Source organism: Myiozetetes cayanensis, unplaced genomic scaffold, assembly GCF_022539395.1.
Source record: "Myiozetetes cayanensis isolate MyiCay16 unplaced genomic scaffold, myiCay2020 scf20-37, whole genome shotgun sequence".
NCBI classification, from domain to species: Eukaryota; Metazoa; Chordata; class Aves; order Passeriformes; family Tyrannidae; genus Myiozetetes; species Myiozetetes cayanensis.
Window position 1 is genome coordinate 10517776 of NW_026087412.1, and position 25065 is coordinate 10542840.

General features: G+C 38.8%; 1 protein-coding gene across 3 annotated transcripts in view; it reads left to right on the top strand.

The window, feature by feature from the left end:
- GRIN2A (glutamate ionotropic receptor NMDA type subunit 2A) overlaps nt 1-25065 on the top strand; it is a 167125-nt gene that overhangs the window by 75061 nt on the left and 66999 nt on the right. For all 3 annotated transcript variants that reach the window (XM_050317040.1, XM_050317042.1, XM_050317043.1), the window contains exon 3: nt 16651-17243. In XM_050317040.1, coding sequence (XP_050172997.1) covers nt 16651-17243 — 593 coding nt within the window. The remainder of the gene's footprint in view (nt 1-16650; nt 17244-25065) is intronic.

The following is a 25065-nucleotide window of genomic DNA, read 5'->3' on the forward strand; positions in this document are numbered from 1 at the left end:
TGAGGGGTAAATTATAGGTAATGTTCTTCCGGTAGTAAGTGAACCAGAAATCACCGTTGCCTCTTCTGGAAAATAACTGAAATAGTTTTGGCATTATAAAACTTGCTTGATTAAAATAGTCTGATAGTTCAGCTTTTAATGAGTAAAATAATAAACATCTTTGGTTCTGTAGTGGTTTCATAGTTTCTTCAAATTACTCCTCAGCTCTTAAATCATCGTTACCAGTGGAGTCAGTGCGACAGGAGGAATATGTTGTTGCTGTGTATACATAAACATATAGGTATTCTGGGGTATCTATGGGAGTTCTGTCTGTGCATTTTACATATTATACATGTTATTGTCCATTATATTGTGTAACAGAGTCTAAAACAGGTTTTGAATACGTGGCTTTCAAATGTTGGATGCAGTGGTTACCTTGGTATGTGTAATGATGTGCCTTGGAAAAGACAAAGTATCCTGCAGGGAACTGAACAGCTCTATGACTGCTTAAAATGTAGATGTTGGTTGAGGAACAGATTATTCCAGACATTCTTGCAGCTGTAGTCCTTACTTTTAGTCCTATAACTCCAGTCAGCCGGTGTCACTTACTCATAACACTCCAATTAGCTGGATTGTGCTGAGCATTCTGTTACGCAAGGGGAAGTCTGCTAATCACGCCTAATGAACTGTCATGACCTTACCTTTGGAAGGTGCATGCCTTTTGTCATCTGTTTTGATGCAAATTACATCTGTTATTCTTTTGGCTTATTTCCCTTCATGTAGTTTACCCAGCGTGTCCAGTTGATTGCACTGATTAATTGGTTGCATCGTTAGTATTTGGTTTTAAACATCCAGGTTTTCATATTTCTCTGCAAAGACCTATTAAATAAACCCCAACAAAACAACCAAAACAAAACCCAAAAAAACCCTCCAAAGGTACCTTTGATGCTGGTCTGTATGGCCACATGAGAAATACCAAGGGATGGTCAGAGACCTGTGTTGTCTTCTAGTGTAGCAGCATTACTTGGCCTGCCTGTTCAGAATATGGAAAGAGGAGGTCACATCTTCATGCTGGGCAGGAAAACAAAAGAAAAAGGAAATAATTATTTTTCACTTCAAGAATGCAAAGCAGAATGAAGCAAAACAGTTGATGTGTAATACTTTACCTGAAGAAACTGCATTAAATAAGTGCAAATCTTGATTGAATTTAAGGTGTTAGTGTCTAATATTTCCTATAGTCCCTTAATACTGCAGCTCAGCAATAGAAAATATAAATCCTGAATATGAGTTTAAATAGGCAGACATGATTCTGAGATAGTCTCTCTCATCTGATTTTTATAGAATTGGAATGTGATGTAATTTTTGCCTTGATTTGTAGCTAGCAATTTAAAACATTGAAAAAATTCACTAGTGATTAGAATTTTAGTGATATTTATAGTGTGAGTTGAAATCCAACCTAAACTTTAGACATGTAATTAGTTTAATAGATTTCAATAATAGGAGGCTAGGTCTATGATCAGATAATAATTTCAGAAACAAACTATTTCCCTCCATCTGCATCCCTTACTTTAGTCCCTGCAGTGTTCAGTCTCACCCCTCTCCTTGGAGGTTACTGCTCTGGCAGCACAGAAATCCCTGCACACCCCCTGCAGAGCAGGGTTGCCATTTTTAAGGAAAATGAGACACCAGAGCCTGTTTCAGACAACCTGACTGATTTTTGCACTGAAGCAACCAAGGGGTATTCACGTGAATCTGATGCAGCTTTACCACCAGGGTGATGGCTGCCAGTGGGAGGAAACAAATTACAGGTGAATAAAAAGGGAGAGATGGGAAACAGCGAGTTATTTATTTTGAACACAAGTGGCTTTAGTATTGATTATCATGCACTGGCCTGAGAGATCTGAGCAAACTCTGCCCAACTCTCTGCTCTCATGATTTACAAGATTTCCCAGTGTGTAGATCGTGGAGTACAGAACTTGTGCAATGGCAAGGCTTGTTCATGGGAAGGTGTTAGGGCTGTGTGCTCACCCAAACTTTGATTAGAAGTTAAAATACTTGTTCTGAACAGCTTATATTTGAAACCCATACCTTTCCAAGAAAGAAATTGGAGATAGCATAATATAATAACATAATTTGTATAAAGTTCTACTCAATCCAAGTGTCCTACAGTTGGCTGTAAATGGTAATGGTGGGACTGCAGTGCCTTCCCACAGGATTGTGGTATATTTGTAATGATTCAGACTTGCCATCCACCCATACCTACCCTCCCTCACAGCTTTTTCCAGCACTCCAGTACACAGAAATTGGTCAACATGCACTTTAAAAAATGTACATTAAGCTCTTGGTGAGTGTGGGACAACAACCTCTGTGTAGGGACAGGGCTCTGAAACCTGGGTGATGAGCATGGAAGAGGTTGACTTTGAGTTGTGGGATGAAGGGAATAAATTCAACTGGCTTGTGAGTAAGTAGCCAACTGAACCACATTCACTAAATAAACTTTTGCTTCTCATCCAATATCCTGAATCCATCTGGTGAACTCTGGAGGAGTTAAAGTGCATGGGTCCCATCTTTCTGAGTCAGGCAGGAATTCATCCTAACCATTGCAGTTGCTGCTTGGTGGGTTAGAAGAGGTCTGAATGAAATATGTTAAGAAACTGTGGAAATATTTAAATAGTGTTGGAAATTACCTCAGATTCAGGGTAGGAATATGTTCTGAGCTGTGGGCTGCCCAGTGCACCCATGTGGGTTTAACAGTTTTCTGAAAGAAACCGAAAAGATGACAAATCTCTCTCAAATTCCCAGACAGTGGTGGGAATAGCAATCAGGCCCCATTTGTAGCTCTTCTGCTTGTTTGTTGAAAAAATCACAACCGTTCTCAGCGTTGTCTTCTCAAATTCTTCTGCTCATTGTATAGCAGTTTATACAAGTGAGTTGATGAGAATATCCCTTATGCATCCATTTAATTTCCAAATGCACCAATGTGTGTACAAATATCATTGCTCAGTTGAGTGCTAATTTTAATTTTGTAGTCTCATTTTCAAGTAATAATTTGAGTCCTTCCTTATGAAGAGACAATACTTCTCCATATATGCTAATTTCTGCTGTAGCATCAAGCATCTTTATATTACTTTAATTATGTTATATTTATTTATGCCTAATTCTGTGCTTTGTGTTGCATTTTTCTCATGAATACTCCATAAAATCTTTTCTTTCTCGGGGGTTTAGGTGAGGTAGTAAAAAACCCAATTTTTCATAAAAAAAACAAATGCAGTTTTGTAACTGATCACCACAAGCTGTTTGATATTTTCAGAGTGAGCAAGAAAATGTGACTGTATAATAATAAATTTAACTCCTTTATGAGACTGGTTGGGCAAAAAATTACAAGGAAAATGTGCTTCTTAATCTTCTGGAGGGGAATGAAACAGTGTGCAGAAGTCTTTCGATGTACATAATTCTACACATAGTGTATGATATAGTATGTAGAACACAGATTTTACAGGTTTGAATTGTTTATCAGACTTTAAGAGAAGTTACAATTTTTTCACCTTTAATTTTTATTCCACAATCAGATGGTGTGTGATCATTCCATACACTGAAATAAATTAAGTCAAGCTATATCCTGTACTGTAAAGTTATATCCTGTATTATGGGCATGTACAGCAACACATTATCATCCATATGTAGTAGTAAAACCACTTTTTAGACCAAATTTATGATCACTTGAAAGAGGAAACCAGAAACTATTTCTATATGGATGGTTTCAAGACATTTCATGAGGTGAGGCATTGTGACATGACTTGTGCTAAACTATTCTACCTATTCCTGGGGATAAGTAAATCTTCCAGGAGGAAAGATTTACAATGATATACATTGCACTGTCTTACTCTGAGGCTCAGTCCTTATTACAAAGCAAGCCTGTTATATCTTGGAAAACTGATAGCTGCTGAAATGCAGCTTTTGTGAAAATGGCTTTTTATGATACGGTCATTGTGCAAATGCATCTGAAGTGACAGACGTGATTGCTGGCTAAGCTACATTATGAAGACTAATGGATAATTACTGCTGTAATTTAATGAGTTAAACTTTTACTGGCCCTCACTAATTTTATTTAAAATCATGTAATTCTTGGTATTTGTTTAGTAACAAGGGTGATTAACTTGAAGAAATGGGCTTTTGTAAATGGCATCCCTTAACTGTTTGTGACTTGTTGTCCGGTCACCTGTCACATTGCATTACTTCTGCTCTATGCTTTTCTGTATTTTCTGAAAAAGAGGACAAATTCAAATGACAGGATTTCATGTTTGTGGTTTCAAATGAAGGTGTTTCACTTAAAACTGGATAAAACTTTCATATTTAATATTTTGATCAAGAACCAGCGTTTGTCCAAATTTTTACTAATAATGCACAATCCACAAATAGCTAAAGAAAATATTTGCTGCCACCCATGAGGGAGCTAATTTGTTTTACACTGTTCATCTCTTTCTAGTGGTGTCTTCAGTGTTCTGGATGTTTCTCTGGCTCTGTGTCAGCTCCAGACAGCAGAACATGATAATTTGTTCTGTGCATGTTTTAGAGGCACTTTTGTTCTCAGTACCTGGTCCTGACCTGATCTTTAGCAACAAATTTACTCCCATAGAAGTGAGGCAGCATCAGGATGGAACTTTTCTCTACATGAGCGTGTTTCTGCTTATTTCTCTGAGGTTTCTAATGAGCTGCCAGACTGTTGCTATGTAGCAACAAATGTCTATCCATCATTAGGAAGAGTCATGGATCTCATGAACTTCCATCCATCCAGGTATCCATCTCCTTAAGAACTTCACGTGTTTGAGCAGTTCAACTTTCTAGTAGAATGGAGCATGTCAAGAAACATGGCATAGGTTTTACATCTTGCTTTTCTTTTCTTTCCCAATTTTCACTATATACCGTGCAGGAAGGCTGCCTTGTTTTGTAGGGATTGGAAAAATTAACACTTTTCTCTTTAAAATGAGCTGTATCTGCCCCTGAACACAGGACATTCCCTGCTTGCCCCACAGGACCACCTTCCTTGCACAAAAGGTGAAGATTTGGTTCAGATTTGGAGTATCATAATCTGTTAAACTCGAAGTCACATTGCTTATATGGAAAGTAGTGCCAGAACTGCCTAATGAGAGAAGTGCAGTGAAGTCTTCTGTTCTCCCACATTTCACCCATATTCCAGGAGTTTTGGTGGAATATATTGCCCAGAATGAGGTCACAGCTTTACCTCTTCCTTTATGGTGCTACACCATATCACAGTAAGCTGTCACAAGTTTGAGGATCAATCCTCAAATACCTAACTTAATAAGATATTTAACCATAGTGAAATAATACACCTGCTGAACAGAAAGTATCAGATGGAAATGGCTGGGTTGCTGCTTTCAACTCAATATTTTTCAGGCTGGATTTTGGACACCAGGAGGTCTGTAGGTCATTTCTAAAGGACCTGCAAAAGAAGAACAATCTTGTACTGTGTAAACTAAACATTGCTGTTCTAGAGTATGGCACTGGGGGACACAGACAAATCAAGATACACTAGTGTAAGGCAAAGCACATTCCTTTGTGCCTGTTGCTCAAAAATCTAAGCTGCAACTGCAAATTTCTTAACAAGCTTTGTTACATAAGGTCCCTGGAACGTAACATCTTTTATGTGTGGAACCAAAAGCACTTAACAACTTGTAAAAACAGGTGTTTTGTTTGTTAGCCAACTTCCACAAAAGGCTTTTTTCTTTTTCAAAGGAACCCAAAGGATTGGCATCTAAATCAGTTGGATGCAAAGTTCTGTTAATGAAAACGAGCAGTATCCCCACTTCATTTGTAGACAATCTATTTCAGTTAACTGAGTATGAAACTCTTCTCTGAGGACACACAGAGTAGCAAAAATAAAATGGGCAGGACCAAAATCTCACATTTGTGCAGATACTCCTTTTTGCATAAATCTACCCACCTTTGGAGGCTGTTGAGCAGCACCCTGAGCTTCCATTGAACTTAGATGAGATGGCACAATTTAGTTGCATTATGGATAATTGAAGAAATCTATTAACTGTTGTAGTCTATACCAAGATTAGTTAAAAATCTTGTGTGTTTCATACGTAGGTTAGAAAAGCTCTGAAGTTTAATTTCATATTTTCAGAGAAATCTATGGAAATAATTGATCTGTGTGGTGCTGTACCTATGTAGGCAAACACTCTCTGCATTGTGCTGTCAAATGCAACGAACAAAAATGTCTGGCATTAAAAACATCAACCCATATAATAAGTTTTGTTACTTGTCTGTGTTCAATACAAGGATTACCTTGTCTGTCTCTTCAGACTGTAAAGGCTAAGGAAGATGTCTTCAATTCTCTTTGCATTCTACTGAACATTGTATAAACATGGGGTTTTTTATAGCTGGAAATGAGATACTCAATTTGCTGTAGCACTGCAGTATTTACTGTATCTGGTGTGACTGTCAAATCTGTAATAATTTTTAGAGAGAATTACTGTGCGTTGTAAGGAGATAAACAGCATTTTGAACATTTCCTTTCTTGATCTTATGTTTTCTCTCTGATATTTACTGTAAATCAGAACCATGCTGAAAGGTATTTTGCCTCTGTGTAACTAAGGAAAAGTAGCTTAAGCTGAGCTATTTCACAAGAAGAAATAGTTTTACTGCCCATGTAAAATCTCAGTAATTTGAATATATGTTGGTAAAGCTTTTTTGCCTGGAATATTATTTACTCATGGGAATAACGCTTGGCAAATCTCTTGATGTGTGATATTCTTGCAACTAAAGCAGCCGATGCATCCTTAAAGAGATTGCCAAAAAGGAAATGCAGATTTAAGTCAAAGGTGGGGAACAGTGTGGGTAGAGTCAGGATGAGTAGGTGCATCAGAGTTTCTTTTGTCTGCACTTTTCTGTTATATTACCTTTCCATCCATCCATCCATCACAGAATGTAGTGTTTATGTCCTTATCTGCATGGGGAAAACTGTTGTATCTGCCTGCAGCTGAATTTTACTTTCTTCCCATGTTCCTTCTGGTATGGATGCAGGAGCTCTGAGCAGTGGAGTCTTTGTAGCTACTGTAACACAAATGTGATTACACAAAGCTCTGCAATGAGTACCAGTGAAATATCATTCGTTGTTGGTGTATTTTGTACATCAGTACAAAACACAGTAGGATTAATTCTAAGACAAGCAGTTAGTTGCCCTCTCCTCTTGAGCACAGTGATATGTAAGTACTGATGTAAATCACATATCAGAAAGTGGGTAACTGAATTTGCTTCTGACCTGCTGCTATTAAATGTACAATGGAAAGGATATTCATTGATGGCCTGATCCCTCACTTTGAGAAAGCATCTAATTTTTGTTAGCATAGCAGAAGAGCAGCTGTAGCTTTGCCCAGAGGCCAAAGCTGGTGCCTAAAGAGGAGAATATGAAGGACAAGCTTAAATGGAACTGCACTTGGTTAAGTCTGTTCTTCAGACTCACTGATTGTCATAAGAGCAGAGAAGTACACTGGACACGTTGAAACACTTCCTTCTAGAAGAATCTGAGAGCAGCATGTTTGCTTTGGGTAAATTGTGAGGGGTTTGTGACTCTGCCTTCCCAAAGCAGGTGAGTCAGGTTTGCAGCTCTTCTTATTTAGCACCCAAACTACCTGAGGAACGGAAACGTCTTCCTGAAAAGATCAGGAATATTGAATCTCTCATCATCAGCTTCCTGTGATTCTTAAATATATCCCATAAATCTCTGTTGCCATGGAAAGCTGCTCTGAATGGCTCCTTGAACTCTGTTCAGCCTCCCTCTTAAATTCCCTTCCCATCTGTCTGTTTGTCCTCCCCAGGTACACTCTTGCTGTTGGAATTCTCCCTTCTGTCCAGTGCCACTGGAGCAGGCACCCAGAGGTGCCAGTCCAAGAGTTCTGGCTCATAAAGGAAAAGCACGTAGTTACAAGCACACAGTAGAAAATTAAATTGGTTTTAGATTTCTTTTATTTGCTTAATGTTTTATACTCACCATTTGGTGAAAGGGGGTGGAGGAGGAGGAGGAGGTTGTTTGTTACCTTCATTTTTACTTGTTAAGTGGAGATGTATGGAAATGACTTCGTTAATGGTTTTCTGGCTTCTCATCCTCAACACAAATGAGAAGTGTTTTAGCATTCAGTTGAGGCCAAATGTTTTCAGATAAGAAGATGATGTCTTAAGGCATTTTTATTGGTATTCAATTATGCTTATCTTTCTATATAGTGGATGGCATTTATGCACACATGCAATACATACTCTAAGTAAACAGCCTGTTTGGCTTGATTCAGCTGCTATTAAATCATAGATTGTTACTGATTTTGGATTTAATGCTGAATCCTTGGCCATAGCATATTTAAATGTTATTGTGGCTAAGTAAGATTCTATTTACAGGATTAGCAAGATTGGATGGTGTTGGTTTTAAAGCTCTTAATGGCAAAAGCTGTATGAAAATCCTGTCATGAGTTTTGTTGATGCGTGAGCTGGAAGTGGTTTGTTATTGCAGGATTTTCTTGTGCAATACTTGTACAAGATAAGATGGAAGATTTGAACAGAGAATCGTACTTATCCTCAACTACTCCAAATCCTTGCTCTAAGCAAATTTTCCTATAGGTTGGGGTATACAATATAGATCAAAATGACACAGTGACTTCATCCTATAATTAAATGAAATGCTTGGTGTGTTAGATACCAAATAGCTGGAATGAAAATTTGTCCCAGGGATGAATTATTGCCTAGCATTGATTCTTGAAAGTTTCCATAAGCCATTCAAACAACTTAGAGTTTCTGATTGCACAGCGATAATAATGTAAACACATCAAATTTTACTCAGCTAAAATATTGCTATTAAACTGAAAGAACATTAGCAAACCTATATATTTCAATTTAGCAGATACCCAAAAACATGTCAAGTAAATTGGATTCTATCACATTCTGTAGAGTGAAGTCAATTTGGGTGACTTACTTTGAAAAGAAAACAAATTAGGCTGGTGGTGTAAAAAGCTGGTAATCAGACAAGATCTGACCATTGCACTTTTTGAAGACTAATGACATAACCCTTTGAGGCAGTGAAATATGTAAGACTGAACTATTAAAATTAAATTTTATTTACTAAAAATTTTAAAAATACAGATTAGCAAGCTTCACTTGAGGAAGATAAAACAATGTTGGTTTTGTTTGTTTGTTTTGTTTTGTTTTTTCTTTTTTTGAATTGCTTGGAAATTCCAGAACCTTCCTTTGTGTCAGAGATCCATCTACCTGTACCAAAACCTGGCTATCAGAGACTCATTTTGAAACTAGACAGTTAAGCCCCATATACAAGGTTGATTTGAGTTAACATGGCTGCTACAGCAGGATTGTTTTCAAAATTTATAATTAGAACTAGCTGTCTGCTCCAAGAAATAATATAACTCACTGTAACCTAAATGCTTGGCTTTTATATCCGTTGGAGTTCCACAAATTGCCCATGAATCAAGGGAAGCTCATCCCTGATGGCCTTGTGGGAGCAGATGTGGTTCAAAGCAAATGAACTAATTGATTTGATAGATAATTCTCTGTAGTCACAGCCTTAGAGCTGAGGAAGGTGAGAAGTTCCCCATAGCCCAGCGTGTTGTTTTGGTAGTAAAATACAGAGTGTCTCAATCCTGATCTGAAACAAAGGGAACTTTGGTAAATAAAGCCCCAGTGGAACACAAGAGAAGTGGGATAGTGAGGATGGATAGTCTATATACTGAAAGTTTTATTTATTTTCCAGAAATCCATGTGGCTTATTTGGCTGGTGTCCTTCATCCTTCCTATGTTTTTGTGGCATTTTATTTCTAGAGGTTTATTTCTAGAGGAATTATGGGGATTACAATGAACTGCCAGTACTAGGAGAGGAAAGTTATCTAGACTTTTCCTTTCTTCACATGTCTGTGTCTAACCCTGCTGGATTTCCTGAGTCTTGGCCTTTCACTGGGCTAATTCACAAGCTCAGTGATGCTCTCTGAATGCTTTTTATTTCTGTTACATAGTGAATAGGTTTTGATAAGTCTAAAAAGTTATTTATATTTTTTTTCTGAATATACACCTAGGCTTTCCTCTTTTCAACAAGTGCATTTTGATAGTTTTGCAGTAAAAGGATGGTTTGGGTTTCTTTCTGTCTCGTTTTATAACATCATTTCATTGTTTATTTTTCTCAGCCAAGGAGGTGACCCGTTCAGAACAGGTCATCATCAGTTTTTTGTAAACCTTCTCAGGTTGCCACAGGGAGAACAGGAACAGTACCCCATTTTTTTCTAATGCTGCCACCAAAACTTTGTTGTGTTGTCTCAAATGTGAATTGTTGGCAGATGGACATTTCCACACAGCAAAAAGCCAGTTCCTTTCACCAGTAACTTCACAGTAGTTGACTTCCCTGTCTTTGGAAAGTCATTAATTTTCCTGATTGCTCTCCCCATCATTCATAACAACTGCTTGAAGAGGTTTCACTGAAAGGACAGACTCAAGAGCTCTCCATGTGAACTCAGGTGTTCTTTGAGGTTAAGGATGTGCTGCATGGCTAATTTAAAGTCATTTTCCCATGGGAAATGAGGTATTCTTGGGCTCTTGAAGAGACTATTTACCTACATCAGTTCAGTGATGCCTAATTACATGAATAAAGCAGAAGGACATTGCTTGTACAAACCAGGGAAAAAAATATCTAAATTTAAAAACTGGCAAAGCGTTTAGCTCAGTCATGACAAGGGGCAAAAGAGAAATGATACCCAGCTATAATATATGCCATAAAATCTGTCCTCCTTGGTACCTTATATATTAGATCACACACATTTTTTCAATATTTATTTTCATGGTGAAATGCTTAGAGGAAATAAAACTTTCATACAAATCCCATAAAGGAAAAATATTTTAGGATAATACACTGATGTATGGAACCACATGACCCAGCAATTCTTAAAGAGTTAGTGATTTGTATTCAAGAAATATTTGAACATACAAAGCAAATGCAATTTTTCTGAAAATACTCTCCCCCCTTTTATTCCTTGCAGACACCAGTATTCTACTTCATATGTTGGGATTCTTTTTGGCCCCAAAAGCTGCACAATAGCTGTTACCTGTCCAAATAGCTGTGGTTCAGCCAGCTCCATGATACCATTTCATAGAACCACAGTTTTCCCCTTCCTCATTATTAAAATATTCACAGTGCAAGGCATTTCTATAACTGTGGAATCTGAAATTTATCTAGAAAAGAGGCATCTTGTCTATAAATCTTTCATCAAATTACCACAGCAAAATCCCTGCTGAATCTTTCCAGGATTTTATCAAGTCTGGTCACAGGCTTGTTGGTGTCATTTCAGCCTTTAAAAGCATTTTTCACTTGCCTATCCTGGTTGAACAGGAGCTTGGACTGAGACACCACAATTTCCAATGTTTGAACAATCTGTGAAAGAAAAACCAGATGTGTTGAAAACCCAGATGGTGAGTTCCAGCCCAGGGAATGGTTCATGAGCTCTGTGCAAAACTAGTTGTCTTCCATAATTAGGTTGTTTCACTGGGATGGCATGTTGAGTTACCTCCATTAGACATGACAACTGTTATTGGAAGAATGTAAAGCATCAAAAACCAGGGGACTCTGCAATGATCTGTAGAAACCCTGTTCTCATTCCTTTGTAGTTGTTTTTTTGCCATTCTGGTACAGATTTAGTGACAGATTTCAGCTCTCGTAGCAGGCCAGTATAAGCCATCGAGGTAGTATAAAACTAAATGTTTTTTTAAGGAGAATAAAAAACCCATGACACCTGTTATCTAGCAAAATTCTTAGGATAAAACCATGACCTGAAAATACAGAAGTCTTTGCAAAATGAATTCCTGCAGACTCCTCTTAGAAATGGGAAAGAACATACTTGATTAGGCCAGTGCTAACCTTTTGAAATCCATGTTTCTCTGATATTTATTCCTTGAAATAATAAAAGGGGACATGTCAGATGTTGGAGAGCCATAATGTACTCCCTTGCTTGCTACTGCCCTTTTCTAACTTCAATGTTCCTCTCCTAGAGCAAACTTTAAAAATAAAAAGTAAGGCCTCGTTTTGTCCTTTTAGTTGACCTTTATACATTTGGTGGCTGCACATTTGCATCAGTTAAATTACAGAGGAAGGAAAGTTCCATCCTTTCTTCTGCTCTCTCAGAAAGCCCATTTCTCGGGAGGGCTGGCACTGGGGGCCCAGGTGTTGCTGGACAGGGGAACAGCTTGGACACAGTTTTGCCATGTGTGAGGCCAGGCAGGTGATAAATCCTTGGCAGGCAAGCGTTTTCTGCTTTTTTTTTTGGTAAAAATAAGTAAATTACCTCCACCCTCACATGTTGCTATGCTTTGTACGGGAGTACAAAATTGTGTATAATTTCCCCCAAATTGCTCCCATGGTGATTGATAATGGAGGAGTTTTCTCCCTGGGCACCTCAGTGAGATGTTTGTGTTGGGAATTGCGTGTTCTCTGCTGCTCGTGAATCGAGGCGGAATTTAATAACCTAAGAATTCGGAAATGTGCAGGGTGTCTTGGGAGGAAAGGTTTCCCTTTCAGTTCCTCCACTTCAGTGTTTGCATTCACTGGAAGTTTGGCAGGGGTCTGTGCCCTTCCACAAAGGAACACCCTGTGGCTGAAGCCTGGATATTCCTGACAGAGAAACACAGTTCACTTCATGTTTACCAGGGGATCAACACATCCCTTCAAGTCATCCAGGAAAAATGTTACCATGTTAACACATTGCAAGATACTTTTTTTTTTTTTTAATTTATATTTGAGATCAGTACAAATAATTTTCTTCAGGATAATGTTGGTGTGATGCTAAATTATTCAGTTAAATTCATGACTAATCTCTGGCTTTCATTTTTCCCAGTCTTTATAAAAATGCCAAATAACTACCATAATTTATTAAATAGGAAACACCTTGAACTGTTTATGTAGACCTGGCACCACGTGCCTTAAATCTTTATAAGAAAGGCATGTGGTGTAAAATAGGAGAAAAATGATTTTTGCTGGATCTCCGTGGAAAATAGAGAGTAAATAAGAATGAAATGGTTAAGATAACTTTAAAGTCCTACTTGTATTCCTGTCATAATAATATTGTTGCTAGATAAATAAAATCATCCTTTGGATTGCTTTTAAAGGTGTTTCATATTGGCTTTTGCTTCCTGTCATAATATGGTCTTACCAATGAAATAACTGTCCTTGATAAGTCTGCCAAGTGGAAAATTGATTTGGTCTTATGTTGGCCTCTGTTTTGTTCTGGTTTAGCATTTAATTTTCATTTAACAAAAGGTATACTACTTAACAAATGTTTCTTCCCTTAACTGACCAACTCTTGCAGCTTTTTCCCTAGTAGGCACAAACTCCTGTCAGGGCTTAGCTCAGCTGTTACAACAGCTGTGAATATACCCCGCTGATCTCATGGAAAAGCCAGAGCCTGGAAACTAAGATGTCATGAAAATAGCTGAGGATGAGGTTTTGAGAGAAATATTCCTGTAATTTGTTGCAACTGGGGAAGTGAAATGTGCAATTCTGACAACAGTGGCAGATTTATAGACTCAGTACACTAATTAAAAAGCAACTTACTCTAATATATTAATCTATGAAATGACAGCAGCAGGGAGAGCCGCTCTGTTTTGTGCCCAAGTGTGAGAACATTGAAGTGCCCTTCTCCTGTAATGCCAGAATGTTATGTTGTGTACAAAATCCAAGGATAACATTAAGCAAGAAGTAATTGAAGGATTACATCCTTCTGGTGTGAAACATATGGGGGGATGTTTTACCATAAACTGTTCATGTGCAAGACAAAGAGAAACAAAAAGTTTGCATTTGTTCTTTCCTTTCCCTTCTCATTGCTGTTTTTTGTTCAGATGGCTGTGGTAGAATCTAGCTAAGAAGTGAAAGCAGAAAAATCAAATCAAGCCTTAATCCTCTCCTCAACTTCCATAACTAAATTTTTGCTCATATCAGTGTAACGATTTTCATGCTCTGAGATTTATCTGTGGAATTCACCTGTAACACGATTCTTGCCCTCAATAAGTGGTACCACTTCCTTGCATCCTCCACCAATAATCTCAAGAGCTGGGAACACCGAGGAAAGAAAAAGAACATATTTCTGGTGTGCATTTCAAACACCTCTGATTTTACATCTGTATTCCTACTCGAGCAATGATTTAGATGGATGTTTGAATAGATGACAAGATGACAGTTAAATGAAAATAACTGAATAATTTTGGTTTTCTACAAACATCACTTTGGTTTGCATCTGAATATAGAAAGGTAGAACTTAGCATTTTGTTACACACATGTAATTTAAGTCTGTATAAAGCAGAGGAATAATAATGCTTTTTGGGAAGAATGTGGAGCTTAAAAACCCAAAATGAACAGTTCTGTAGATGTTTAAGGATACAATAGTTTGAAGGATAAATTAGTTTTATTTATTTGCTGTTTCTTCACAAAACTTCCCCGTTCCCTACCACCAGTTTAATGGATACGTCCTTGAATATTCTCCTTATAGGCATTTAAATATCTGCTGAAGTTCCTAGGGCTGCAATTTGCTTGTAATCTTCCATCTGTTTCAGATCCATTGTAAACACACAGAGTCAGGTCTTCAGCTCTATAACAGCATCAAATGAAGTCAGTGCAGTTACATGGGATTTCTTCAGATGAGAATCTCACTTGTGATATTTGTGTCTCCACTTTTCTTCAACCCAAACTGGTTTTCAGCATATAATTACAGCGGTTATTTTTCACCATTCTGATCACAAATTGATCTTAATTGCCTCGTTTTGACTGGCCTTCACCTTCACAATTATATGAAAAGGATTCTTGAAATATGAGCGTGACCTTTACAAAAATGTTTAGTCAGAACTCCTTTCATAAAGTATTTTTCTAACAAAATGTTTACAGAAGAAAAGGATTTATTTTTAGTACTTTTCTTCTGTTGTCAGACTCCTGCAATGGTGGCAGAGGGTGTTGTGCACAGGACTGTTGTTCACTGCCAGGGAAGATGTCAAGGACTGCTCTAGGTTAAAAATGTGTATTTACTTGTTAGAAAGGTCACACTTGGAGATGTCCATGTTCACTGTTTTTTGCCCTCAAATACTTCATCTTCAGTTTCCTCATTGGAGAAGTTCCCTGTCATGCATGGAGGACCAAGGTGTATGCATTGTGTGAAAGAATTATTCCACTGCATTAGTAGCCATAAACCACATACAGAAATGGAGGAGAGTTAAAGGATATGGTGCATCTAATCTATTTAATTCACTGTAAATCATTTTACAGGGTATTTCACAAATAGAAACCTAGATTAGATAAGAGCTGGAGAAGAAAACTTAAGTGATTGACTTTGCATTACAATGTCTTTTATGTTTAATTAGGAAGCTGCAGCAAAGCTGGATTCATGGCATTGTCTCTAGATATCTAATTTCCTTTGTAATAGTAAATCAGTAAATAAATCACTAAATGCTGAGTCTGAGTAGATTTTCTGTATGCTGGGTTTTTTTATCTGTAAATGTCCCCAGATAAAAAGCTTGTTTGCTTGTTTTTAAGTATCTAGTGCAGGTCACCAGGAAACAGCTCCTAAAAGCATTCAGAAACCAAATCTTCTTAATTCAGGTCTTCTCCAAAATGAGTTTTATAACAGTTATATTTAACCCAAACCCACTCCAAATCTGGCACTGGCACTCAGAATGTCATCTCTGAGGTACCAAAGAAGCCATGGCAGATGATTTCATTCCCACCACCAGTGTGTATTTTGTATCTTCAATATCAGTCTTTATGGTCTGACACAAGTTGTAAGACTTTTATTGCTGTCAAGCAATAAAAATCCAGGTGTCAGCTTCTTAACACTCAGAAAGTAATAACACTCCTCATCTTCTATTAAAAAAACATAGACAGTTTGCTTGGAATAGATTTACAGAGCTTGCAGAACTGAGTTAGCACTCTCAGTAATATTTGTGTGTTTAACACCACCTTGCCATGAAACTTAAGTCAATTAATCTGTTTCTGTTCCCTGCAAGTGTAAAATAGGATAGCAGCTTGCAAGCATGTTCATAAAACTCTTTAAATTAACTACACTGTATGTGTCTTTCCTCTGAAGCCTGCAGAAGAAACCTGGAATGATTCATATCTTATTTTTAAATCATAAGCTTTTGTTTCACCAGGAGTTCATGCTTTCTGTATCTGAAATTGATGCACATAAGTTGTCACTACTGGTCAGGAATAAATACTGAAGTAAAATAAAAATAAAGACTTATACAGCTTCCTGTGTATATTTGGCACTCTAATAATTGTACGTCAGTGTTGAATGTAAAATTCAGAAATAAATGTGTATCTCACAGCAACTTAGTAAAAATAGACAAATGGGAATGTTTATAATTTTAGTGCCAACAAAATATATTGTGCTGCCTATTTCTGGTAGATGTTGTTAAAATAAGAAGCACCTCTGTCCTTATGCACTATGAAATAATGTGTAGTATTTATTATCAGTGTGGCTTAGTAGTGATACAAATAGGGTAAGTCACAGAAAGTTATTGGAATGCAATGGAAGTTTGGTAGCCATGGTAGAACGAGAGCAGAAGAATTATAGATTCTATTCCCTTCCCTTGTACCAAATTGCTCATCTTATGCTGTGTTTGGTGTTCTAGGATGTGATGTCCACGTTCTTCCAGTTTGGGGCTTCCATCCAGCAAGAAGCCATTATCATGCTGAAGATCATGCAGGATTATGACTGGCACGTGTTCTCTCTGGTGACCACCACTTTCCCTGGATACCGAGATTTCATCAATGTCATTAAGACCACTGTGGAAAATAGTTTTGTGGGCTGGGACATGCAGAACATCATCACACTTGATACCGCCTTTGGAGATGCCAAGACTCAAATTCAGCTGAAGAAAATCCATTCCTCTGTCATCCTGCTCTACTGCTCCAAGGACGAAGCTGTCTACATCCTGGACGAGGCTCGGTCCCTGGGCCTTACTGGCTATGATTTCTTTTGGATAGTTCCCAGCCTGGTTAGCGGTAACACAGAAATCACTCCCAAGGAGTTTCCTTCAGGACTCATTTCAGCAGCTTACGATGAGTGGGACTACACTTTGGAAGCTCGGGTGCGGGATGGCCTCGGGGTTATCGCCACTGCCGCATCGGCCATGCTGGAAAAGTACTCCGTCATTCCTGAGGCCAGAACGAGCTGCTATGGGCAACTGGAGAAGAATGACAGGCCCTCTCAAACCTTGCACAAGTAAGGCTTCTTGAGTTTGGGGTTTCTTACCTACATAGCCTTGGTAGTTTTCTATTCCATATGATTCCTGAAGGAGAGTATTGGTTTTCGCTAATCCCACACCGTGCCCTTTTTAGGCAATGATTTCTCAGATGTTCCTGGAGAAGGTGCAAGAGGGCTTGCTGCACTGATGACTGTGCTCCTGGAGATGATGTTATGTGCTGTGGAGAATAAATACTGCTCTGAATCTAATGTAGAAGATGACAGAAATTGGTCTTAGAGGGTATTAAGCTGAGTTAACAAAATTGGGCTGTTGTGTACGTATAACTATGAGGTAAAATTGCCAAAATGCTCTGGAGGCTGTGCCTGAATCACTTGCATCAGCAGGAACTTGATAATATTTTAGAAGACAAGCAATGTGCAGCATTAAAGAGGATGTTGTTGGAAAATATAGAAGTATTAAATTAGTTAAGCAGTTTTTATCACCTAAGAACTGAAATCTGTCACTTCTACTTGTGAGGGTTTTGGTTTTGTCACCTCTGCTAGAATAACTGTAAAATTAATCTGCACTGATCCAAACTGATATGGACATTTTCTCAAAACAATTGGTCAGATGGGAACTGCCAAGGTTTAAATCAGGATTCCTTTTTTTATTATAATTTTCCTTTTAATTATCCCTTTCAAATGTGATATTCCTGATTACTTCTATCCAAAGTGTTGCATAACATATATTACACAGTAATATATTTCTTTATCTGGTCTGTGATAGGAAGTAAAAGGTATCTTGCATATTTTTTGATATCTCTTGACAATATCTCATATGGAAGTCACTGAGCAGTATTTATGACATTTGTTCTGACCAAATAGTGCAGATGAAGCGCTTTCTACAGAAAAGCAGGATGGAATTGGCACAGGAAGAAAAGGTGGTGCTGATTTCAGATAGGAGATTGTGGAACACTTTTAATCTTGAGTTGTATGTGCGCATTTGGGTTAGGAGTTGGTTACCAGATCATGTCCTGGAACAGTTGTGGTTTTCCATGAAAACAGCATCTTTGTACACAGAATTATTCTTTAGAAGCTTTCTTAAAAGCCAGATTCTTCAAAGTAAATGGATTTTAACATTTCATACATGTATTTTTAAATAGTGGTAGAGTTATTCTTAAAGAGAACTTGCCTTTAGGTTTTTTATGTTCCCTGTTCTCTTTGTTAGCCTCTGCCTCCAAAATTGCAAATTCACCAGAGGCACTGCAGAAAACCTGTGATTCTTTTCCTGCTGCCCCATTTACCCTTGGAAGTGGCAGGAGACAGCACTGGGGTGGCTCTGGGAAAGCCATGGCAGTGTCCCTCACATCGGGGCAGAGCAGCTGGGAGGCACTGCTGGGAGGAGTGTTCAACCTGCACCCAGCCTGAGAGCATCAAAGGGTGGCTCTCAATGCATGTGCTGGCACTGCCAGGTGACAGTGAAAGCTCATGGCATCCTCTCGACCAAATTCTGGGCCTTAACACTGGGATCTGATCTACAAACAAGGAAGTCTGCTATTAATAATTGAACTCCAGTTTCTGTGGAAGTTATATTGTGTTCTGTCATCAGAAGTGTTGGTGTTTAAAATACCATGGCTCAGTTGGAAGGGGCACAAAAGCTTGAACCTGTTTTGGAAAAGCCTCCTACCCCATTGTTTGGGTAATACACCAGTGTAGATTTGATTAAGGTATTTAGTACTCAGCACAAGCTGTCTTTCTTCAAACAATCTTTATTTTCTCCTTAAGCATTTGGACATTACTCTTGGGTACGTGGTGTGACTCTTGGGGTGTCCTGTGCAGGGCCAGGAGCTGGACTGGATGATCCTCAATGGTTCCTTTCAGCTCACATATTCTGTGATTAAATCTGCATGACTACAAAAACAGGGTTTGTGAGTGTTAGGGCAGTGAGATCAGACTTCACCAGGAGATTCTGAAGTGTGCAGTGCATGATGCACATAGAAATTATTAATAGGAGAAGTAGTGCACTCTGGTTAATCAAGTCACTTCCCAGTGTGAAAAACTGAGCTATGAAGCAAGAATAGATTTTCAGTACTGGAGATTCTTTGAGCTTCTCCAACACCACAAGAACAAGAAGGCTGTTTCTAATCTAGAAATGTCAGAATTACACTAAAATGAATAAACTTTAAATAGTACTTCTTATGTAATAACTTCCCAAGACTATTCTTGTCACATATAATCTGCAAGAAAGGCAAGTGTATACAAGCATTTACCAGTACTAAGTAATCTCTGGGAGCTGACCAGTCTCTCCATGCCAAGGTGAATTACGTAAATTCATTGTACTTTCTCATCCCCATCACTAAACTGTTTCTTCTTTACATGACAAATCAATGCCTAAATTGGGGTTTTATTCTGAAGTGTAATCTTCACAGTTTCAGGTCACAGATAGTGCAGCTTTGTATTCTAAACTGCAAATATGTATGTACTGTAATAAGAAGCTGACTTGAACAAAGGATTTTGGAGCATCCTCACAATGGAAAGGGCTGAAGTAATTGGAAACAGCTTATGGAGCAGGGATCTGCTGTACTGTGCCTCCCTGTTCATGCAGAAAATCAGTGCTGGAGAAGTAGGGTTGAGTGAGAGGACACAGCTTGCAAGCTCAGAAGCGGAGAACTCAGAAAGCAGGGAAAAGGCTGTGTAAGGTGATGCCTGAGCAAAAAAACCTGAACAAGGGAGAAAAAACAAGAATTTTTTGACTCCTCCTTTGTAATGACTGTCTAATTCAGCTTTAAACCCAGTATAGTATTTTAAGACTATGCCATAATTGCTAATTTGCTTGTAAATGGAAATTGGTAATGCTTTATGTGCGACTTCCCACATCTAGATAGCAATTTTCATCTCCATTTATGAGGAAATTCTATGTAAAGAAAGGCATGAAGTGAAAGCTCCTCCTCCCTCTTTCTCAGATCCTTTGAGTATTAAATTGGTTTGAAGATATATTTGTTTTGAAGCACACAATTTATCTTTCCTCTGTCACTGTAATTCTGAGATGCTTTTATTGGCTTTCTAGGTCCAGAAGAAAATCAGGTTTGCTTTAGTTTTTGCAATGATTTGATCAATGTTCATTTCTGATACACATGGGAAAACTATTTTTCCCTATGAATAAAGGATTTATAATAAAATACAGGGCTCATTTTCAATGCATTAAAACCATGGATATATTTGTGTATTTCTATCTGTATTGATTCAGTTCATCTTTTCCTATCTGTGTAAGACCCAGATCTCCCAAGGCAGAAAACCACTATTGTGTGAAATACTGGAGCAGCAGGATAAATAGAATTAGCACCTCATTAATGCCATGTCAGCTGAACAAATGCTTGCTCTTTCTCAAAAAAAAAACAAAAACAAAAAACAAACAAACCACCAAACAGGAAAACAGGCAAGCAAACAAACAGCAAAACACAATGACCCTGCCAGTCATCATTGAAAATGCTGCTGCTTTGTGAATTGAAATGCTGCTGCTTTGTTTAGAAGAGTGCTCAGGGTGTGTATAAAAGCCATGACCCTGGGAGATTCATTTCACAGCAACATTTCCAACCACACTGATCCGTACAGGGATGGATGAGGACGGCAAAGCTCTTGCTCTGTTGCCATTATCCTGAAAAGCAAAACAATGTCTGTCTGTAGGTAGTCAGTCAGGTGTTTACCACCTGGTGCTTACGTTTACTTACATTCAGTTCCAAAATACAGCTAAATAATAGGCAGGATTTGGAGGCCCATCTTCCAGCAGGGAAGGTGTAGGTCTGGAAACCTGACCAAAGTCCTCTGGACAGGCTGTCACATCCTGCCCTTCCCAAGCACATTTGCTTTATTTGTCATCACCGAGCTGGGGAGCAGCAGCGATGGGAAGTGCAAAGGGACAGGTACAACAGCTTAGCTGGTCCTGCCCTGAGTGACCCTGCTTTAAAAACGAAGGGACTCTGTGGGGAGAGTGTTTTGAAATGCCAAAGCAATGCCCAGCATTGCTCAATTCCATGGGCAACCCTGTGGTTCATCTCCTTGTCCTTGCTGTTGTGCTGCTCTTAGGACTCAGCACAACTACAACAGCTTTCTCTCCAGAGGGCTTTGCTGCCCCTCTAGTCCTGACAGTCATCCATCAAGTTCAATATTTTAATTCCAGCTTTTGGCATGACAGATAAATTTGCCTCTTTTGAGCAAAGTCAAGGATTAAATGGACACAATGGTTTGATGAATAATCCAGCAAATCTGTTTAATCTTTGCCTGCATACAGATCAACAGCCAATTTATAGAGGATTTGTTCATTTCAGTCAGAGGACTTGGGAAAATAAGTATCATCTTTTTTATTGTATGATTGAGGGTGTATAAATATTTAATTATATATGAAGAAAAATGCTTTTTTACCAGTAGCATATTTGCTGTGCGGAAAAAGACATTATTTATTTCCACCTAAGACTGTCTGGGATATTTTGTTTGTATTTCCCATTTTGTGATCTCACTGAGGTTTTACTGGAGCCAGTGGGTGTTCATGGGAGTGCATTTTATACAGGGTTATGACCTGGCTTAAGTGTCATGGAGGGAAACAGCTAATTTAAGCATACTTTCAATTTAGTAATTCACTTTTGGTAGCAGGATCCCACTTTGCTCCTTCATTTGTGTGGGGATTCTTTCTGATCAGGAGACCCAGTTGATTGTATCAATTGGATTGGTACACAGGGATGCACAAAGTCTAATTTACTGCTGATGAGCAGGTCTTAAACATTAACAACCAGATATTTGCACTTCTTTGAATTCATGTGCCTCTTCTACAGTCATTACAGCATTTTCCAACTAGTTGCATAATACAGCAGGAACTGAATGGATGAAATGGTTGTCCTGTTTGTCCAAAAGTAAAACTAAACTTCATTGGCAACAAAAGAGGGGTTGTGGAGCAAAACTTTGCACCCAAGAGACCCCGACATGGTGCTGATTTACTGACAGAGTGTTTCAAGAAATTACTGAAAATCTGTAGTAAAATTTTCACCCAGCTTTTCACCAGGTTAGGTCAGCTTAGGAAGCGGAAGGTACCAAGCAGTTGCTGGATTAGGGACTTTTAGAACGTTATCCCCTTATTGTGTTAATTAAAATAATTTAAAACAAGAGAACAAGCATGGTCTCTGGGAGCTGAGCAGAGCCAGCCTTCAGAGCTGAAAGCAGGGATCAAAATTCAAAAGAGAAGTGAACCGTCTTAGAGACGTAGCTGCAGCAGACACCATCCCCTTGTGGGAAGCCAGACACGCTTCACAGGGAGGAGTCTGGGAGGTTTCTGAGGTGGTGCAGCAAAATGCAACCATAGTAGTGCTTATTATGAAATGTTACTGCTACTTAATAACATGAACTCACTAAACATTCTGGTGTTTTAGTGTGTGGCAGCCTCCCAGGGAGCTGGGCCCTTTCTAATCTTGCTCCCTCCCCTTCCAGAAGGGCTCCCCAAGAGTGTTGTTGCTTGTCTGGCAGAACTGGGGCAAAATGAGTTTCCCAGAGCCAGTGGCAGTTAATGCTTTAAGGAGCAGCTGGCAGGAGGTACAAGGAGCTGGCATGACATTCCTTGTTCACAGCCACTGAGCGTATCGCTCCCAAAGTTTTACTCATCCATGCTGGCTCAAGGCCTGGGGAGATGCAGCTCCAAAGCAAGGGACCATTGTAGAGTTACACTCAGGAGAGCGAGGGCTGGGGGAAGTGGAGGAGGAGGAGGATGGACAAAGAGGAAGAAGAGACTCTTTGCATCACTTAAAAGGATTTGAATTTAGAAAAAAATTCCTACATAACCTAAGATCTAGAACTGGCTTAAAAAAAAAGCTTCAGTACCTTTGTTTAGTAGTGTTCTGTTGCAGAGTTATTTCTATATGTGCTTCAGGCCACACATTATATATTCTCCATTAGCATTTCTTGATTTAATTTTACATAGCAAATCTATTTCTTAACGATAAATAGTTTGTCTTGGGTTTTCTATTGATAAGAATCGTTCCAATTTCATGGCAGAATCATAGTGAGGAAGTTCAGCAGTTCAGAGCCTCAAGAATAGAAAGAAGAAAAGACAAAATTAGTCTTCACTTCTGCTTTTTTAGGTATGAGGCTCAGTGAATGCCAAGGCCAAACAGGCTGGCTGTCTAGATTATTAAAATGGCTGGTTTTTACACTATTTGCAAAAATGAGAAATATTGCCAGATAACATGTTGGTTTTGAGGCATTTCATCTGCTTTAAATCTCAGTTTGGAAATTCCTTCCTGAGGGAGAAGGGGGAGAGTTTCTTCTACAGAACATGTGTTTCCCCAAGTCTCTGCTGCTTCTCCTCATTGCCTGCAGTTGTCACAGATCTGAAGCACTGCCCCATGGTGAAGAAGGCAGTAAATAAAAAGTGATAGTCCCTGGTGATGGCACCTGGGGCGTTTATCAAGGTTGATTATCTCATCTGAGCTGCAGGATCAGGGCAGGAAACGTGTGTCTGAACTCCTGGCAGTGAGGGGTCCTATGGGCTTTCTGCTCCCTGCAGCTGGCAAGCCTGTGCTTTATTTTACAGGTCTGGTAACTAAGTTCTCTCCTTTGGAGGCAGCTTAGAAGTGACATGTTTTCATTAATGCCTCTGCCTTACCCATCACGTTTTTCCCAGCTGCTAATCTGTTTGGGAGCTGCAGACCAGGTGGATTTCACAGTAATTATAAACCAGCCTGTTATTGCAGAGCTGGCTGAGTTCCTGAGCCCAACCAGTCCTGCAGGGTCTTCTGGGACACAGGGAGTGGGCCCATACCGAGGATGGGAATTTTTGTGAGGGTTCTCCTCCCTGGCATCCCAGAGAGACAGCAGGTGGAGGTGAAGCCAAGTGGGGACTTCCTGAGCACCATCACTGGTGGAGCTCCAGAGGTGACGTCACACTTGCTTTGGTTTCCTGGGATTGCTCTCCTGAAGCTTATGAAGCTGGGGCTAGGATTGATTTTTGAGACAAAATGATCTTTATAATAGTTTATAATTTGTATAATATTGTGTTGTCTGTTTTTCTTTTGTTGTTGTTGTTTTATTTGAAATAATGCCCAGCACAGAATCCACTAAACCTTCTTGCTTTTGCTCTCAAATCCTTGCACCTGTTACAGGAACACTTGTGTATTTTGAATATGCATCTATCTGGTAAACCTCAAAAGGAATGCTATAGCCTGCAAACATGTTTGCTGTTGTATAACATAGAAATAGAAAGTCTCAAAGATTCTGCTCCAGGAGCAGCTGGGGCTTTGCTGGGGTTTTCACACCAGATAGGAAATCCTTAACAAACACTCCATGGACAAAGAAGGTCCTTGTCTCCTGTAAGGAGACCAGAAAGGTGACTCTGTCTCAGCAGTATCATACCCTAGCAAATGGTCTTCTAAAAACTGAGCTCTCATCCCTTTGGCAAAGTCTTTGCCCATTTGTTAATGGAAATTGTGAAGTTGTGATGTAGTATTTACAGGGTAGGAAACCCCTTCTTAGTCATTACGCTCTGTTTTTATGGATAGAATCAGAATTTTGACAGAAATAAATATTGCACAGTTTTGGCATTAATCTGAAGCTTTATATGAGCTACTTGATCTTTCTGAGTATATAAAAATGAAGTTGGAAACCTTGAGAGAAGTTTGTAACCTTGGTGCTTCAAAGGCTTGCTGTAAGTACAACAGGAAGAGTGTTCTGCTGTGGTGTTTCAACACTTTTCAGTTTTTTTGGGGAAAATGACAAGGAAGAAAGGATTGCATAAGTGTTAAAAGTATTTTTAAAAACATAGTAAAGGTTTGGTTCTTTGCATGATAAAAAACCTGTTTTGTATTCGCTGTGAGAAGAGCTT